Source organism: Propithecus coquereli, unplaced genomic scaffold, assembly GCF_000956105.1.
Source record: "Propithecus coquereli isolate 6110/MARCELLA unplaced genomic scaffold, Pcoq_1.0 Scaffold197, whole genome shotgun sequence".
NCBI classification, from domain to species: Eukaryota; Metazoa; Chordata; class Mammalia; order Primates; family Indriidae; genus Propithecus; species Propithecus coquereli.
Genome location: NW_012144633.1, coordinates 1,442,664 through 1,462,655, shown reverse-complemented (window position 1 = coordinate 1,462,655; position 19,992 = coordinate 1,442,664). Strand labels below are relative to the sequence as shown.

The 19,992-nt window shown below is 38.8% G+C and overlaps 1 protein-coding gene across 2 annotated transcripts in view; it reads left to right on the top strand.

The window, feature by feature from the left end:
- The window catches only part of TBX15 (T-box 15), a 108,000-nt gene that overhangs the window by 60,152 nt on the left and 27,856 nt on the right, over positions 1 to 19,992 (top strand). For both annotated transcript variants that reach the window (XM_012643434.1, XM_012643433.1), the window contains exons 3-6: positions 2,306 to 2,407; positions 4,083 to 4,254; positions 5,333 to 5,500; positions 17,735 to 17,799. In XM_012643434.1, coding sequence (XP_012498888.1) covers positions 2,306 to 2,407; positions 4,083 to 4,254; positions 5,333 to 5,500; positions 17,735 to 17,799 — 507 coding nt within the window. The remainder of the gene's footprint in view (positions 1 to 2,305; positions 2,408 to 4,082; positions 4,255 to 5,332; positions 5,501 to 17,734; positions 17,800 to 19,992) is intronic.

The following is a 19,992-nucleotide window of genomic DNA, read 5'->3' as shown; positions in this document are numbered from 1 at the left end:
CTGTATTTGATTGCCTCAGCTGTTGCTCTTGCTACACATGATTCTGCTCAGATAATTCTAAAACAACTTAGAAGCATACAAAGAAGACTTTCTCTTCTGCAAATTTTCTTTATCTCTCCCCATTCCCTTGGCCAGTTCCTTCTCACTTCATTTTCATTCCTACGAGTATTCTTTTTCATTTTAACTTCAGTTTCCATTGTTAATTATGTATGACCGTCTGTCCGTTTTCACACTCAGAAAATCTTAGTCACCATCTACCTCTTCCCACACCCCGAGCTGTAATCCTGTTGATTCAGACAGAGCTACTGCTGTCTACAGAGCTCTCAATCTTTGAACATACCGACACAATCTGTATAATCAGCACCATGGACAGAGGTGCTTGTAGGGATTAATGGGTTTGGAAGACAAAAGAACTGGCCTAAATTTAGCCATAAAATTAAAACCAAACACATCTCATTTTGTGAAATATGAAAGATCAATGTTTCTTCAGAGTGTTATGACTTCACTTCTGTGCTAAAATATTGACAAAAAGAAAAGGCAATGTTTGCAAAGTTTTTAAGAAACGAATTTAAACTTAGTCATAGAATTTTAAAGCAGGAGGGCACCTTAGAGGTTATCTAGTCACTTTCCTTTGTTTTCTAAATGATGAAATTAAATGTCTTATCCAAAGTCAGACAGCTCATTCATTTCAGAAATTGAGTGCTGGGAAAAGATAGGTACTGTCTTCACTCAAGGTCATATAACTGTTCCAAGACAAAACAGATACTGAATTTAAAAACATACAACCCTTTTTCTTGAAGTCATCAAGAGAAGGAATCCACTCAATGTAATACAGCCTCTGCAGGTAGCTGAGAGGAACATTTTCTTATCTCAGGAAGTAAATGAGAGGACTTTTGCCCCATCTTTGGCAAGATGACCTCCAAACAGGGCAGTTATTTATACAGGGTAGTTATAAATCAGTGTTAGTAAGAAGGGAGTTACTGATCTGTATTTAAATTTTTGGAAAGAATTAATGTGGATCAAAGTGCCTAACCTATAGTGAATGTTAGATTTAGTTATTATGAGTAGCCTACCATCAAATTTTATTAGCTCACCATAAGACTAAAATATAAGGTTTTATAATTAAATTTGAGAGAGTAGGAAGAGAAAATCTAAAATGATATACCAACAGAAACTTCTGAAAGGTAATAAAGTGGGAAAGAAGGAATGGCTGTATGTTATTCTTTGCAGCTATTTATGAATTAGCCATCATCCCTATTAAAGGTCCGTGGTTTCTCCTGTGCTTTTCCTCAAATATGATTATCATGTCACTGCCAGAGGACGTCTGATTTTTGGGTTGCTTTTCCTGGATGAGTAGTGAGTGTGCGACTAGCACAGAGAGCCTCTCATTTAACCTTCCAGTACACATTTGCAAGATGGCTGTCTGAGGTCAGAGTATGGTCTATGGCCATGAAATGGAGCAAAGCCAATTAGGCCATATGTGGATCAAGCCTGTGACCTTGACCTCATTAGCACTGTGTTCTGCCCAGCTCGACTAACTAGCCCCAGATGGTTAAGCTTAATGCAGTGTTTTGTATACAAGAACCCTTGAGTACATTCAGGGCAATCCAAATTTTTGAACTGAGCCTTTTTATGTCTGGCTTGATATAAAAAAACTCGATGTTTTTCTTTTTTCTTATGGTTAAAGAAGAATGGTAAACTTTATTCTAGACTTGTTGAAACTCAATACCTCTTTTGGGCTGCTCCCTCTCCTCCTCCCTTCAATCATGAGAGAAGTTGTAAAGTGCTATATCCTGACCTCACTTGCTTTGGCAAGTTTAACAAGCCATTGCGGTAGAAACAAGGTATTGCCCAGAGGCCACTAGAATTCATTTGGTATTTGCTCCCTGTTCTGCAAGGTCCTTCCTCTGACACACACGTTGACAGCCTGAGAACTCGCAGACATTTTTCTACAGTTTTGTGCGTTAAAAAATGGTGGCCCTTTGTTTGGGGACTGGTAGCACTCTTTTTCATCTTTTCTTGAGAGATTATTTTTAGAGTGGTCATTTTCCAATAAACTCAATCAGTCAAAAATATTTTATGATGACCTACAATAAACTGTGATAAGCTCCTTGGGTAATAAGATGAGTGTGAGTATTTTATAGCGATAATTTCCAAAGTGAAAAAAGTAACCAATTTTGAGAATTAGAAGACATTGGACTTTGATGTGTTTAGAGTACCTAATAAGAAAACACTCTTCAAGCTTTTGCTTTTTCTACTTCTCCCCCTCTGATTGTGGAGGTTACTACTTTATTCCCCTTCATAGGAGGATGTTTCCTGCCATGAGAGTGAAAATCACTGGCCTGGATCCACACCAACAGTACTACATAGCAATGGACATTGTGCCTGTGGACAATAAGAGATACAGGTAACAGTGACTCTGGGACGTGGAATCGTGGGCATCACCAGCATTCCAAGACACTTCTTTAAACTCATTAAATGAAGCATTTTAATAAAGGCACGCTGTGCAGGGAACAAGGAATGGAGGATGTGCCAATGGCCTGTGGCAGAGCACAAGCCAGCAAGTAGTAACTTTGGTCTGTGATCCTCCCTGTATCTCCAAACAGAATGGGATTGTATAATGTCTCCCAAGGTAGCAAAATTTGAATGGATTTTAAGTCTAAAATTCATTCAGTTAACATTGAAAGTGATTAACGTATTGAATGACTTGACTTGTGAAAGGCTAAGTGAGTTGGGATGATTTATTTTGGAGAGGATAAGGAGGAAGTGGACCAGTGCAGTACATTCAGTCATATATCTGATGGATCAGTCTGTAGATGATAGAGAGGAAGAAAAGGAGAATTAGGTAAGGTTTCAAGAAGAACATCTAGTTGGGGAGAATTATTGTTCATTAATGTGGGTTGTGAGTGAGTTTGTTAAAAAACTTTCCCCTAAAGTCATTAAAAGCCAACATAGTCTCCATGTCTGTTGTATGGCTTATATGTAGTTGTGGCTTATTTGATCTCTTGAGATATTAATCAGATCAGTGAATCATGGCTCATTTTTTGAAATATCTAAAGTCTGAGAAATTGGCTCCAAATCCATGAATCTGGAGGTAAGAGATGAATGGAGAAGGCCAGGACTAATATGGCAAGGGGAGAGAGCTGGCCAAGAGAGACATGGTCTGGATTGCGGGACTTAGGAGAGAGGATCCTTCTTGTCTGTTTTAGAGGGCCTCGGGAGTTGTGATTTGGACTGAGCACCTGTTTGTCAGGGTCCAGGTCCCATGTGGTCATTTAGAAGTGAGAAACAGGAATTGCCAGATCGATAGACACAGCTCTTCAGAACTACGGGAAAATTGGCAAAGTCTGGAAAACTGACTTTCCTTACTACCAACAGTATTGCATTTCCAGTGGCTTTGTGGGAAACCAATGTGGAAGATAATGAAGTTTAACACTAGGGGTTCATCAAAGAAAACACTAACTAGGAATATTTGGTGGTGTTTCTGGGAATGGTTGCACTAAGGCAAAGGCCCTCCATTTTCATAGAAATGCCTCAAAATTCAGATTCTTAGCAAGGAAATGGTTAACCCAGTGAGGGGAGTGGAGGGTCTCTGCACATGGCTGCATTTTATAGGACAATATGGAAGATGTTTTTAATAAGGAACAAAATCCTGAACAAGTGGCCAAGGGATTATATGGTTTGCATTTGAAAGGTGAAAGGTTGCAGTAAAATGTCTTTTCCATAGCTAGACACGTGAATGCAGGCTGCCTGTGTGCACACAGGGGTGCATGGCAAGGAGAGGGGGAAGAAAGGAAAAAGACTGTGAGAATGTTTTCCTCGTGAGAGCTGTAGCTTTGATCATTAACCACAAAACTTCTCTGCCCTCCCCCACCATCTCGTTGTCCACTTCTATCTCTACTTCATTTTCTCTGGTTATCTGCCCTTCTCTTTTTCTCCTCTGGTTCTCTGCTTCACTGCCATTACTTTTCCATTCTCATTACCTCTTTGTCTCTCCACTTTCCTGTCTCAACTTGTTTCCTGGGCCTCTGTCCCCTCTCTGCATCCGTCTCTGAATTTTCTTCTCTTCCTCTCCCACTCAGATATGTGTATCATAGCTCCAAGTGGATGGTGGCCGGCAATGCCGATTCCCCGGTGCCCCCAAGAGTTTATATACACCCTGATTCTCTAGCTTCTGGAGACACCTGGATGAGACAGGTGGTCAGTTTCGACAAACTCAAGCTGACCAACAATGAATTGGATGATCAAGGACATGTGAGTCAAAGAATCCCATCTCCCCTTTCCTCTCTGTTCCCCTTTTTGCTTTAGACATGAGTAGCCCCAGGCTTTTTCAAATTGGTAAAATAAGAATCTCTATGCCACTTTAAGTCATGTTAAGTAAGTAAGTGTAGACGTTTTTTCTCCAGTTCAATTTCATTTATTAAAAATCTAACAGTTAGTAAACATTTGCTGTGCATCAGGCTGTGTTTATCAGACAAAGTCCTTGTGCTCCAGGGACTTACAGTCTAGTCAGGGGGGCAAGACAGAAACACAAGACAAATTAAACAATGGTAAAAGAAATCACAACATTCAGTACTCACAAGGCAATAAACTAGAGGAAACAATTGAATATCAGTTTTGGCTGATTTGTCAAGAAATTTATGAATTTATAAGAGAGAACTAAGTTTTAAGTCTTTCCAGGCATAACTGGAGCACCTGATGTTATTAATTTATCTTGGACAGTGAAACATGTACTGAATTTTCCCTGAGTGCTGGGATCTGTACTGGGTGCTATGGGAAGATTGAAGAAGCTAAAACCATAGCTCCTGTCTTCAAGGAAATGACCAAAAAAAAAAAAAAAAAAGAAAATGACAATATTCTGAGGGAGTGAGAACACACGTTTACCATTCACTCTTAAAGGGCTTAAAAGAATGTTCATAAATTCAATTATGTATGCAAATAATGACAAATGGAGTTTAAAGACAGCATGAACCCATGCTGAAAATTTGAAGCTGGAGGAAACAACTTTTCACGTGACAGAGGTTCTGAGACTTTTTAGTGGAGTGCTGTCCACTGGTACTAGAACCATCATTCAGCATTTATCCAATGAAAGCAAACATATGACATCTACCATCCATGATAAGGACACCCTGCTATATGGTTCTATGTAATGCTCTCCGATCACTTAGTCCTTCCTGCCATGGACAAGTACACTGATTTCCAGTTTCCTGTACATTCTACCCCCAATCTATGCTCTTCCTGTAATGCTTCCATCCTGTGATTTATTTTGCATTAGAGCTTGAAAAAATGTAGGGACCTTAAAGTCCCTACATAATTCTCCTTCTCATTTCAGATCATTCTTCACTCTATGCACAAATACCAGCCTCGAGTTCACGTGATTCGCAAGGACTTCAGCAGTGACCTTTCACCCACCAAGCCTGTCCCTGTTGGCGATGGGGTGAAAACATTCAACTTTCCTGAGACTGTGTTCACCACAGTCACGGCCTATCAGAACCAGCAGGTAAGAGGTTGCCCTTGAGAGTATCCTGCTGCATCTGCTTTAAAACAGTTTATTCTTGCTTTTGGCAAGAAATGCTTAGTCCTACATGGCACTGAAGAGTAAGAATGAAAGACCTCAGTCTTGCAGTGCACACGAGGCATTGGTGATGACAATATGGTATGCCTAGTAACAGTTTGCATGGTCTAGATTTAGATCAGAGAAGAGATCTTGACCGAGAGGACCAAACCTCTTAAGTTATTTTCATGTCTCTCTGTACTTGTACATGTGATCATGATCTCTACTACATCGTGGCAAATGATCCTATCATTTGGAATTCCTTTGCAAATATGGGGATTTGATTGATGCTTTCTCTCTTATCTGCAGTTTTCTATATATCCCTCTACCAGGCTACATCAAAGTCATCAAGTCTTTCAAACTATTTAAGACCCACCACTTCCATTTACATTTTCAAACTAAATTTACCTCCATGTGAACACCAGCCATTTCCTAAGATTTGTATGTTTTTATGTCTGTAATATGTTCATTCATTCCATAAATATTTATTGAGAGCTTACTATGTCCCAGGCATAGCAAAGAAACAGAGCTGATTAAGATGCCTCTCTTACCTTAAGAAGAGTTTTAGTTGAACACAAGGCAATAAATACATGATGATAGTACAGTGGAATAATTCAATGACAGAGATGTGGACAGAGTGTTTCTTGGTTTGGTGAATAAGGGAAGTTTCCTGGGAAAGTTGACACTTTTTCTAACACTGACACACAAAAATGAACTAGCCAGAAGAACACAGGAGAAATGTGGATGGGATAGGGGGCGGGGTAAGGGAGAAGCCAAGCCTGGAATTATTGTGGGTATTCTAAACATTGTTCTTTTTTTAAGGAGGGTGGCTAGGTGGCTTTATAATGAGCTCACTTTATGAATTTACTCAAAGTTGCGTGTGAATCCTATTTTTTTAAATTAGATTGTGTTTAATCTTTTGGCAAATAGTCTAATTAAAAGGGTCCTGCAGCGAACCTTGTCTGAAAGAAAGAGAATTTTGTTTGTTTATCTTGCTTGAAAATCTGCATTTACTTGAAGCAAAATGAACTTACACTGTTGTACTCACCACCCTTTGTATTGGATTCTCTGCTTTGTGCTCTGACAATGAAAGTAATAGAGGACAATAGTTCATCTACTAATTATTTATCAAGTGCTTAAGATGTACCAGACATGTGAAAGTGATTCATGTGATCATTGGCTCATTTAGAAAGAGTAGTTCTCTCTTTCTTGGTCCATCTGAATAAATTTCCTTAGCTAGTCCTTACTTTCAGAGGAACTTGACATAAAAAAACCCTTAGTCCAGTAAATATTAAGTACTATATATGGTTATCAGACTTTTGCAACAGCTGAAAAGTGTTCCCAACCTCAGATTTTTCTTGTGGATGCCACATTTGATCTAAGGTGGAAGAGCTCTAGTTTGCTTTGGGTGCTATTTAAAAACTAGTAAACCTTATAAAACTCCTCCTTAGGTAGTAAAATTGCAGAGGTTATGGAAGGTCCATACAGAAAACTTTAATAATCCAGCTTTTTCAAGCTCTGATACAAGATATAGCAGCAATATAGCCATGGCCTTTGGAGCCATTGGAACCTTGGGATTAGCTGGATCAGAAGAAGGGGAGTAAGATTCTAAGTTCTTTGAATAACTGATTAGATTTTCTAAGACTATATCAGCCATCATTTTAATTATTAGTTTCTCATGAAGGTAGTGATATGGCAATAAATATTTCAATTTTAGAATTTAATTTGTAGAACAAGCTAGAACACTGAAGAATGAACATCCTGTTGCCTCATTGAGATCAGTTAGAGAGGCCAAGAGAGCCATTATTGTTCAACCCAAGTTCAGACTAGAAAGCTATAACTCACTTTGACAACCAAAGCGGACCAAATATGGGTACTGAAATCCCTTTCACTTCCTCTACCTTCTCTTATAGGTAGTATTCCCACATGTGAATACATTCTACTCATATAAACATTTTGTCTACCTCTGGGCTGGGGTGGGGGCAGGATGCCACAGTTAAACCATGAAATTTGGCAGCAGATATGCCTGGTTTGATTTCTGACCTTTCCACTGACAAATGGAATGACCTTGAGCAAGTTTTTTAATTCCTTTCAACTTGTGTTTCCTGGTTTGAAAATGTGCCTGCCTCAGGGAGCTACACAAGGACTAGATGAGGGAACGGGCATAAACTCCCTGACACAAACCCAGCATCCAGTGAATAGCAGACAGCTACACTGATTTTTCCATGCTGGATGTGCACAGGCGTGAGGGAGAGTGGGGCATAGAGGAAATTTTAAAGAATAAATTTCCCATTAAAGAAAAAGTGGATTGTTGGAAATTGGAGGAGCTGCATTGGCTCTCGAAGGGATTATAAACAATAGGTAACTACTATGATCTCTCTGTCTTCCTGTCATATTGATGAACTCACGATGTGCCGACATTCAAAATAGATTACTCATACTCAATTATGCCCATTTTGGGATCGAGGTAATTGCTTTTGCCTGTTTAAAAAGCCCCCAATCTCTGGATAAATCAACAAGCATGGTTGTTCAACATTCCCTTTGGCTATGAAGATATGATTTAATATAATACAGTACCTTCTGATAATACAAAATAACTCAGGTCTTTCCCCCAGGAATCCTGAGTCTGCACCCTGTAGGTCAGAGCTGTTACCTAACAGTAATTTTCAGATTTGTCCTGAAGATGCCAGGTAGCATAAATTGTTCTCTTTTGTGAGCTATGTTCACCTATTACTGTGTTTTTATTCTTCTTGACATTCTAGAATGAGAAGAATCAATATGGAAAAATTGTTTACTTTATCTATTTCATTTTTTTAAAGGTTCAACATCAATCCCATTGTCAGTTGACTTATTACCTCTGTTTTATTCTAGCTGATATTCAACTGTGACATGTTTGTATATACATTACTATGGACACATAAAAGTAGTACACCGATATTGTGCATTGCTGTTCATTTATGGCCTCTCCCCTCACCAACTCCGTCCCACCTGTCAATATACCACCTTTATTTCAACCAAGGAATAAAATTGTGTTGATTTTTGCTATTTCTTTTTTTCTTTGCAGATTTAAGGATTTATTTATTTATTTTTATTTCAATAGATTTTCAGGATACAAATGGTTTTTTGTTACATGGATGAATTGTATTGTGGTGAAGTCCGGGCTTTTAGTGTACTGATCATCTGAATAGTGCACATTGTACCCAATAGGTAATTTTTGATGCCTCACCCCCTGCCCTCCCCTCTTCTGAGTTCTTGAAGTCTGTTACACAACTTTATGACCATATATATCCATTGTTTAGCTTCCACTTGTGAGTACAAACAGTATTTGTTTTTCTGTTCCTGAGATACTTCACTTAGGATAATGCTCTCCAGTTCCATCCAACTTGTTGCAAAAGACATTATTTCATTCTTTTTTATGGCTGAGTAGTATTCTATGCTATATGTGTACACCACGTTTTCTTTATCCATTCATCCATTGATGGACACTTAGGTTGATTCCATATCTTTGCAATTGTGAATTGTGCTATAATAAACACACGAGTACATGTGTCTTTTTGATAAAATGACTTCTTTTCCTTTGGGTAGATACTCAGTAGTGGAATTGCTGGATTGAATAGTAGATCTACTTTTAGACCTTTGAGAAATATCCATAGTGTTTTCCATAGAGGTTGTACTAATTTACATTCCCACCAACAGTGTATAAGTGTTCCCTTTTCATCACATACCTACCAACATCTGTTGTTTTTTGACTTTTTAATAATGGCCATTCTGACAGGGATAAGGTGGTATCTCATTGAGATTTTAATTTGTGTTTCCCTGATGATTAGTTATGTTAAGCATTTTTTAATGTTTTTTGGCCATTTGTTTGTCTTCTTTTGAAAAAATTTTGTTCGTGTCTTTTGCCCATTTTTAATGGGCTTATTTGTTTTCTTCTTGCTGATTTGTGTGAGTTCCTTGTAGATTCTGAATATTAGTCCTTTGTTGGATGTATAGTTTGCAAATATTTCCTCTCATTCTGTAGGTTGTCTATTTACTCTGTTCATTTACCTATTTCTTTTTAAGGGAATGGTTAGGAGGCCTATGAGAGAGTTAAGAGAAACGAAGTCCTCAGTGTTTTCAGAAACTTGTTTGGAGGAAGACAGTGAAGAAAAGACAATAGAGAAACTATAATTGAAATGAAATGGTACTCTGTCTTCCTAAGGAAAAGCAATGTCCTGTTCCACAGACAGTGATGGGCTAGACATTTGGAAATCTGGGATTCAATCCTAAATTTTCCATTAGCTACCTATGTCACCGTGAGCAAGCTTGCATGTTTTTCACAATAATTGCGATTGAATTTATTCTTCTAGAAAATGAAGTGTTGGACTAGGCTTTCCAAGGTCCCTGATAGCTGTGGAATTCTAATTTATTCCTCTTATTTCCCTGTGTAATTTTTAATGAGGATTAGGAGCAATTGTCATCAAACCAAGGTAGTTGACACGTGATTGTCAAGGCTTGAAAATTATTACAGCTTTCAAGTCTGTAAACTATTTTTTGTATCCCCAAAATATTCTAGGCCAATACATTTTTATCAAGTCCACACTTGAGAGATGGGAACATTGAGAGGTGCCAACTTGAGAGGTGCTTTTGTAAACAAGATTACCACACTATACTATTTCTCGGAGCTCTTCCCAATCCTCCCCGATGTTAAAGCCCATGTTCCTACTGACTTCCATCTTGTCACCCAGGCTGGACACCTGGCTCTCTCACACCCAGTCTGCCACTAAACTGTCGCTTCTACTGACAGAGTATTTTCCTTTTAATCTGATTACTTCTGCTCTTGTTCTGTTCCTAATTTCCCCCTACCTTGGGCTCTTATGATAGCTTCCAATTAGTTCACCTGGACTGCAAGCTTAATGTCTCATAAACCAGCCCATACACTATTGCTAGATGGATCTTGCTGAAGCACAGCACTGATTGCCTCACTTCTCCATCAGAAATTGTCAGTGACTCCTCAGTGCCTAGGGAGTCAGGTGCAAAATCCCAAGTCTTATCAATCAGGTCCTCTGTGGCTAATCACCAACTCCATTTTTAGGCTCATTTTCTGCTATTCCTTATCACATGTCCACAAGAGTACAGTAATCTAGTTGGTTTCTACTGTTGCCTGAACTTGTAGCTGCCTTGCTTTTGTACGTACTGTTTTCTTTTCCAGGAATGCCCCTCCTCTTCATCTTTATCTGTAGATACTCTCTAAGTTTGGTGAAAATACCATGCCCTACAACCTTCTTTATTTTTTCAGCTGCAAATGAAGTACAGTGCCCTAACACTCAAGTAGGGCACCGTACCTCTCTCATGGCCATATTACTTCCTAATCTTAAGTGTGTGTGTCCAATCTTCTTCTTGATGCTTTAAGCTTTTAAAGAATAAAAGTTGTGCCTTTTACCAAAACAAAACAAAACAACAACAACAAAAAAACAACACCACAGCATGATATGGTAAAAAACACCATTTGGGAGTTAAGAGACTTGAGTTCTAGACCCAACTCTGCAGCTGGCAGACTGTATTGCCTTTGACAAATCGCTCCATCTCAGTATTCTCATTTGCAAATTGATGATTGGCCTGAATTAGTGCTAGTCTTTGGAGAAGTTTTATATGGTTCATTGAAAAATGAGAAAAATAAAGAAATATAGGTACTTTTTATGGATATATTCAACTTAATAGACTTTACATTATTCTGTTTTGTCCTTTCTATTTTTTTGATACAAAATGTCACTTATTTTTTGAAATAATGATGGCAAGAGAGAATAGATAGATGTTAACTCTCTTCATTTGGCAGAATGAAAAATTGAGATATAAATGTTGAACCCTCAAATGTTGATGGAAGGATTAAAATTGGCCTATGAAATTCCGAAGCTCACCTCCATAATTCTAAGATATTTGTGTCTGTCCCATAGTACATAGCACTGACATTATAGCTTGGCAAATGATGAAATAACTGAATAAATGATTCCCCAACACACCTCTACCACGGGTTCCCTTATATATATGAGGTGCTGACTCTTTGGATATAAGCAGTAGTGAAATGTGAAGAAAACGTTTCTATTTTCATGGAATATTTTATGTTTTTCTTTCCCTTTTTCCCTTCCTTCCTCCCACCCTTGCTGATTGACCTATAGCCTCTTAGGGCTGCTAGCATACTGAAGTTATTGTTACTATTATTTGCTCTTGGAGTGCCAACTTGGCAGGTCTATGGCAGAGAGGAAGGTACACCATGCCCAGAATCTCATCATAGAGAATAAGGTGGAAAAGGTGGGAATAAAGGTGACTCAACACTCTATGCTTTTTCTTAGAAGAAACTGATGCCAACATGTCCTCATGCAATTAACAGGAAATTTCCATTGCAAAGGCTTTGTCTTCTCTACAAGAAAAAGACTGCGCACATTGATTTTTCCGCCCCCCCAAACAGGATGTTAGATTCCAAAAAGGCATAGCCTTGTTCTCCGCAGGTAACACAGTATCATTTCTTGATGAGAATTGGCTACATGAACCAGATAGGAAGCCTGAAACCATAGCCAGGTTTGTGGAAGCAAAGCCAATAGGATTTCTGAGCGACTCATTATAGTCTGCACTATCGAGCCAGTTTTGCTCTAGCTTTCCAATCAAATCGGTGCAGGTTTTTGTTTTTTTTTTTAAATATGGGCTAAGGTTTTTTGTTTTGTTTTGTTTTTCCCTCTATGGAAAACCTTTCAAGAAATATGGTAAAAAATAAAAATAACTAAGAGAGTGTTAATAAGAGATGGTCCTTTCAGCTTTGGTACTGTAAAATCATACTCAGGATACTCAAGTTTCGTTTCCTCTGTAGGTTGTGCTATTTACGTCTGCACTGTGCATTGCGAAGTATACCTCATTTATTAATTGCTTCTGTGTTATTAGGCAAAAATGTTAGTGATAATGAATAAAATTAATGGTGGCAAGCCAGCAACCACCCCCTCAATGGTACAGTCTTTAATAACTCAGACTATGCGAATCAGTATAAGGTTATGGAAATAAAATCAGTGAAGAAAAATGTTTCCACAGCCTCTGCATTTTCCATCTTCTCATTATCACTGGACCAAGTATGAACATGACTGCTGTAGAATAGTTTTAGCTGCACAAGAGGTTACCTTGTTCTGACTGAAAGGACATTTAAGATTTTTGTCTATGACGCCTGCAGTGAAAGCAAATAGAATTGAGAGAGTTGTCTGGTCTGAGTTCTCTAAAGCTTGTCATGGATTTTGGACTGGTGATCCCTGATTCCCACATTATCATTTATTCATTCACTCACTCATTGAACAAATACTCATTGAGCACAAATAGCATGTCATACCAGATTCTGCTGAATTAAATGGTGTGTAAAATAGACATGGTTCCTACCCACTGAGGGAGAGATACAGACGGTAAATATGTAAATAAAAAATAAATGTATAATAACCAACAGGACATATATTGATAATTAAGTTAATTAACTTAATTGAGTTCAGAGCAAAGATAGAATTAAAGTGGGTGCATTTAAAGAAAGTAGCAGAAGTATCCTATTTTGGAGACATGATCAGGGAAGATCTCTCTCGGGAGATAATGTGAGACTTAGGACAAAGAGTCCACTATGTGAAAAGTAGAGAAAAGAGCATTTTTTTTATCTGAGTGTAGAGAAAATATGAGGGGCCTGAGTGTAGAAAGAGCTTGGCTCATTCCAGCACTGGGAGCAGCTCGGTTAGGCTGGAGGCTGTAGACCAGGGCGAGAAGTGTGGGTCAGATTGGAGAGGTGGGCTGGAGCCAGGGCACATGGGGCCTGCAAGGCTGGGTGAGGAGCTTGGATTGAATTCTGAGCAGTGGTAGCCACTAAAGAGAATGACATGATCCAGTTATATGTTAACAAAGGCCACTTGGGCTGCTGTGTAGAAAAGAGATTGGACAGGGACAACAGCAAAAGACCATTTAGAGTAGTTTAGTCAAGAGGTGACAGTGATCTGGTCTAAGGTCAGGGAGGTGGAGATAGCCATATTTGGGTCTAACTGATAAACATAACTGTGGAATAAGGTTGAAAGTTAACTACTCAAATGTGTTATATATATTATGTAAATATATATATATGTAACACACACATACATAAAATTTTCTATAGCTGATTTTCCTAAAAAGCCCTCGCCCCTGTATTGGGGAAGGATAGGTTGAAATGTAAACTTTCTATTTTGGCTTAAATATCCCTTCATGTACCTTGATTTACTTTGGGTAAATGTTTAGTTATTGTCTTTTGCCCACTCCCTCGCTCTACCCCATGGCCTCTAGATGCACAGTGCATATGCAGGCGTGGAGGAGGAGAGGTTTATGTTACTTCCTCATGGTTGCTTGTGGCGTCCCTGTGCTGTTTTCTGGGCTCACTGGCCTCCGCTGTGGGGCATCTGGTCTGGTCTGTATGCGAGTCCCTGGTGCTGATATGCTCTCCCGATAAGATGATCAACACTATGGTGCTCACACAATAGTAATACTCTTCAGGGATTGGGGGGTTGGGGGTGGGTAAACTCACAACTAATGGTCACGGTGAGTGTTGTAGGGGGGAAAAGGCATGCCTCATATCATGATTTGGGTGTGGCAAAGTCATAACATGTAACCAAGATATTTGTACCCCCATAATATCCTAAAATAAATTTAAAAAAAAGAAAGAGACAGCTGAAATTGTGCTTTGTTTTCTGGCCTCGTGGGTCTTTTTTTTTTTTTTTTTTGCATTAATTTAATTTAATTAATTAATTTATTTTTTTATTTTTTTTAATTCAGGATATTATGAGGGTACAAACACTTTGGTTACATGAAATGCATTTGCCTCTCTCAAGCCAGGGCCACGAATGTGTCCTTCCCCCATACAGTGCGCCCTGTCTCCATTAGCTGTGGGTTTACCCACCCCACCCACTCTACCCCCCATCCCCCCACACCCCCATCTGACCAGCACCCAGTGAGTATTACTACCATGTGAGCACCCTCATGGGTCTTTTTGGCTGACTCAGCCTCACCTCAGGTCTCACTCAGTTCCTCCATTTGCCTCCAGGCAAGGCTGTAGCTCGTCTGTGTCACGGTCACCTTGCCTCCTCCTTTACAGCTTGTGAGGACTTCTGAGTCCCTTAGCCACCATGGAAGGGCCATGGGAGGCCTGGAAATACAAACTCAGGCCTCTTCCTGCTTAATCAGATCAGGTGGTATTTGTACTGTGATACAGCCATCCCCATGAATGTAAGGAGGTCACCCTGCCAGTTTCCTCTGACTCTGTCCACTCCCACCCCTGGCTTTTGGTTTGAATGGGGGAGCTAAGGCTCATGAAATCTAACTGTTTGCTTCCCCTTTGTCTGTCTCTTCTTTTCTCCTACTTCCCAGAGTTTGTGAAGGGGATGCTTTTTAACTTCTTTTTTCTATGTGATGAGAATTCACCTTACATCATACCCTTGTCTTCCATAGGATGGCAAGCCTTATGGTCCAGCTACCATTTACATTCCTTTCCATGCTATGGAAGACACTTGTCAGATCTGAGTCAGCCAGGCTGCCTCTTGATAGGGGAGACATGGGCCAAAACTAAAGATTATCGAGGTTAAAAATAAATTGGCTTAGTCTTCCAAAAATTGTCTTGTTACCCTTGGTATTTGTAGACATAGCCAAAGTTGTCAGCACAAGCATTAACTGAGATCATAATTTGGTTTATATAGCTAAAATTGCTGTCTTCTGCCTATTGAGTAATCTAAATGCCTGAGCGGGTTAATAAGGGCTTTCTATGAAGTGACCTCAAACCGGCCTCTCTAGCTTTCTCTCATTGCTTCTTTCCCCATAGCTCTGGTCCAACTGGCCTACTCAATGTTTTTCAAATATATATCACTATTTCCCACTTTGATGTTCTGGCTTTCATAGCCTTTCTTATGAAACCTTTGTTATGAAATGCTTCCCTTGTCCCTTTTTCCCCCTCTTGTATTTTTCATTAAAATACTATACAATCTTCAAGGCCTGGCTCACATGCTACCTCTAATGGGAAACTTCAGAGCCCTTCAACTTGAAGTAACTGCTACTTCCTTTAATCTCTCATGGTAATTTGGCTTTATTGTAAACCTCGTCATCTTCTGTAATGATTAGTGTATAGGTCTGCTTCTTCTTCTAGATGATCAGCTTCTTGGGGGAAGAGATGGTTGGTACATAGCCACACATTGACCGTACACTACTCTGCATCACCTGTGTTGCCTGTCACGCTGCTTTGCACACAAAAGGCACTAGGTAGTAAATAATGAGTGGCACAACCACACTCTTCATAAAGCTCTCTAAATCTCACATTAAAAGCTTTGAAACAAGTGTAGAGGTATTATTTTTCCTAACATTTGATGGCATTTGTCTATTAAATTTCTGCGCAGACCCCTTGGTTTGGGATCCAATAAGGTGTGGGAAATAAGTTTTCAACCATTTCTCCCTGGGCCATGAAGTAGAGTGTTGCTGTATTTACGGGGGTCTGTGGAGACCCCCAAAACATGGCAGCACAATCATATATCAGAAACCCCTATCATAAATGAGTTGGACAGGATAAGCCAACTTGAAAGAGAAAATAAAATATTATAACCCCAACTTGAAAAGAAAATATGGTGTGTGGTTTATTGCTGTGGATTATGGAGGAAGAAGGAACTGATTTTAAGTCAAGCACAGAAAAGCAGTGACACTCTTTAAACTCAATACAATTTCACATGGCAGACATTGGACTTTAGAAAGCCAAACCTTTAGGCTCCTGCTCTGGTCTATAAAATACATGTAAAATTGCTTTTGCTACATTATTAGTGCTACATTATTAGTGTGCCATTCTAAAGGCAAGGAATGTTCACGGAGAAAAATAACCTTGAAGCCAGCATGGTTCTTTCAAGTCAGAGTCTGTTTGTCAGAATCTCACATTGCATTTTAAAGACATTTAAAGACTGTGGCTTTGGGAAATTCCACTCTGATGAAATGAGGCAGAAGAGAGACTAGGAAAGATTTGCAACATGCATAGGAAATAACTTTAGCTGTCTTAGTGATAAGTTCTGCATTTGTCAGAAATATGATGATCATCTTAAATAATGAGATTTCTTTACTTCTAGAATTAACCTTCATTGAGAGTACCCTTCCTTCTTTCCTGAACTTCCTAGCCCCCGCCCTTAAGTCTCTATTGTTTGAATGTAGCGAGTTGAGTCATAAACTTCCGGTTTGGACACAAAGGTATCAGAATGCCTCCCATGACCAAGGCTAAGAGTGAAAACAGGAGAGTGCATATGGAATATGTTGGTCAGGCTTGTTCTAGTCTAGAGGCATGAGACTAATGTACACAACCATGGCTGGGTTTGCTGGGACTAAGATCAGATGTAATGGAAGGGGCCTTATGCATTGAGTGGAGGTTGAACCAGATGGCCCCAACCTGGGTGACACAGCTGGATGTGCTGGGTTTGCCCAGCCTTGTGAAGCTGTCTTGTTTCTTCAGATTTGCGTGTGAGTCCTGGAGATTGGATGAGATGTGCTGTATCCTGCCCTGTTCGGTTTCACATTTGTAGGCTTTCCTGTGGGTAAAACCCCGGCAAAAGTCTAGCTACTTTTTCTGTCTTTTGCATGAACATTTCAGGTCATTAAATGAACAATTCCTAGTGGCAGGCAAGGGATGACTTAAGAGAAATGGAAAATGCAGTCAATTATTTGGGTCTTTCAGGCTGGGGCATATTGTCTGGTAGTCTGATTCCACCTGATTGAATTGATTCCATTCATTCATTATTCACTCATTTGCTCACCATTCATTTACTCATTCATTTAACAAGCATTTTTTAAGTGCCTCATGTGTGTCACATACTGTGGACCTGACCGTTGCCCAGTTTTCCATGTCAATGTCTGTCTAGGCAAGTGATTTATCACGACTTTGGGGCAAGGAAGGTGAGTAGAAGAGAGTTTACAGAGTCACATACTGGGCAACTTTGGTTTTTATAGAGAACTGAGTTTGGTCGGTCAGACATCTGTGTGCTAGGCCAGGTTGTATATCAAGCTTTAACTTAAATCTCAAACTAAACAGAAACTAAATGAAAACAACAGCTGTTATTAACAGAGTGATTTTTTGTTAATTTTCCAGGAGTAATAATAAAAGAAATCAGTTAATATAAAAACAATTCATACTTATTTGTTTGTTTCTAGATCACCAGATTAAAAATTGACCGAAACCCCTTTGCTAAAGGATTCAGAGATTCTGGGAGAAACAGGTAAGAATAATGGGGGAAGCTGACATTTCTCTTCTATGTGACATTACTTTCCCCACATTCTACTGGTGGCTCCTGGCTCCTGATTTTTGGAAGACACCTGCATACTCTGCCACTATGTTGACTTAGGCAAAGAGAAATGGATAGCTGATCCAAGAACCAAAAAACCTGCCTGCCCCAAAGGCCGAATTTTCCAAATTCTTTGTTAACACAATCTAAATCACCAGATCAAATTCCTCATGCTGTTTTCCTCCCTATATCATACTTGGTAATTCAGTCACTTAAAACAAATTTTATGGTAATTTATTATCATCAAAAGATTGCTATCTCTTTCTGATAAGCACTTATAGGTGGCTATAACACCTGCAGTGATATATGTTTTGCATTATCAGGAAATAAGGAGTTATGGACAAATAAAATTTTTCAGAAAATTACTACCATTAAGAGCTTCATGAAAAAAAAATTTAACCATTTTTCTCCTAGGAAATAGTTCCAAAATACATTAGATGTTTCCTGCTTTAGTAAAGGCAGTTTATAGAGCACCACTTTCTTGATGAACTAGGTTGTGGTAGAGTGAAACTCTTAGGAATGGCTGACATTTGTAGGACTATTTACTCCTGCCATAAATGGCCTCATGTTGTTTTTCTGGTTGATAATCCTTTCTTCTCTCTAAATTTGATCTCACTTTTCCTATATAAAATTAAAATCTGTTATTCATAGAAAGCTAGGAGAGAACTGAAATGGCTAGGGAAGCCAGCTGTATCTAAGGTTATTTAGTCAGAAATTTTCATCTTATATAGACAATATTGAATCGGCAAACGTGACACGTCTGTCTCACGAAGTGCACAGGCTTTGCAAAAACTATTGAATGATCAGATGTTTCTTCATAATTTGGGGGCATCTATCTACATCTGAATGACGGATTGTCTGGAGTTATCTTTGGTATTCTCTTTGCAAGGGTTTTTGAATAACCCAAAAACTTTTGTTTAGAACCACTTCATGAAATGTGTAATGCATTATATTAGAACCCAGATTTATGCTAATAATCAGTCATGGTAATAATTTCCTTCACAAAATGATTTATGAATCACTCCTTTATTAAACACATTGTATATTTAAAGTACATTTAGATTTCTATAAAATTTTATTTACCTCAGAATTTTTTAAGGTCACATCGATTGAGTAACGTAAAATTCACTTAAACTTCCAATTCGCAGATAACAAATGGAGCAATATGTTTTAGGTCAAGCAACTATTATTTAGTGGTAGAGCACACTAGAACTCAGACATATGGGCTCCAAGCCAAATGTTCTCCTGTTCCATGATTCTTTGTTTAAAAGAGACAAAGGCCTTTATTTTTAAAATTTAGCCAGCGAAGAATGAATATCTATTCCTTCTGTTGCAGATGGGCCATCCTCTTCGTTTCCATTAGCTAATAGTCCGTGTCCAGGTCAGAATGTGCCTGTGAGCTATTTCATGTTGCCTCCTTTTGCAGGCTCTGCACTTTGGGCTTACTGAGGACCTTGTTAGTCATAAGAAAGTAGAAAATAGAAGCTGGCCTTTCATAAAGAAAGTGCTAGACCTTCCTTGGTGGTGATTCCTTGGGGCAGGACGTTCATGATATGCTATTTCTGGAGGTAGGCCATGTGTGGTGAGGGCATTAAGATCTTTAGCTTGGAACCCATGGGTGGATTTGAGGGGTTCTGTGAGCTCCCTGATATTGTAAGTAAAATTGTGTGTGGATGAGTAGGTGCGTGTTTTTCTGGGAAGAGATCTATTGCTTTCTTCATATTTTCAAAAAGGTCCAAAAAGTTAAGAAATTCTGTTCTAGACACAACTGTCTGTCCACAGGGGCCAAACCTATTGACCTTAGTTATTCAATTACTTACTTCTTTTACCTTCCTTCTGTATCTCCGGTAGCATTTAGTATTTGTTTGTTTTCTTATTGGCACTTGAAATATTGTTTTATTTTCTTTGCTTTTTTTTCCCATTGCAGTCTTTCTTTTTGGAGTTTTTGGTTACTTTTTCTAAGATTAAATTTGATTACTTAATAAGTGCTTTTCTATTAACAAACACCCTGTCCTTGGAAATTGCCATCTGGATGTACTTTGACCGTTTGTTGTCTATATTGCATAGGTATCAAGAAATATATATGTCAATTATTGATAAATGCTAAGAAGAAAAATAAATCAGGTT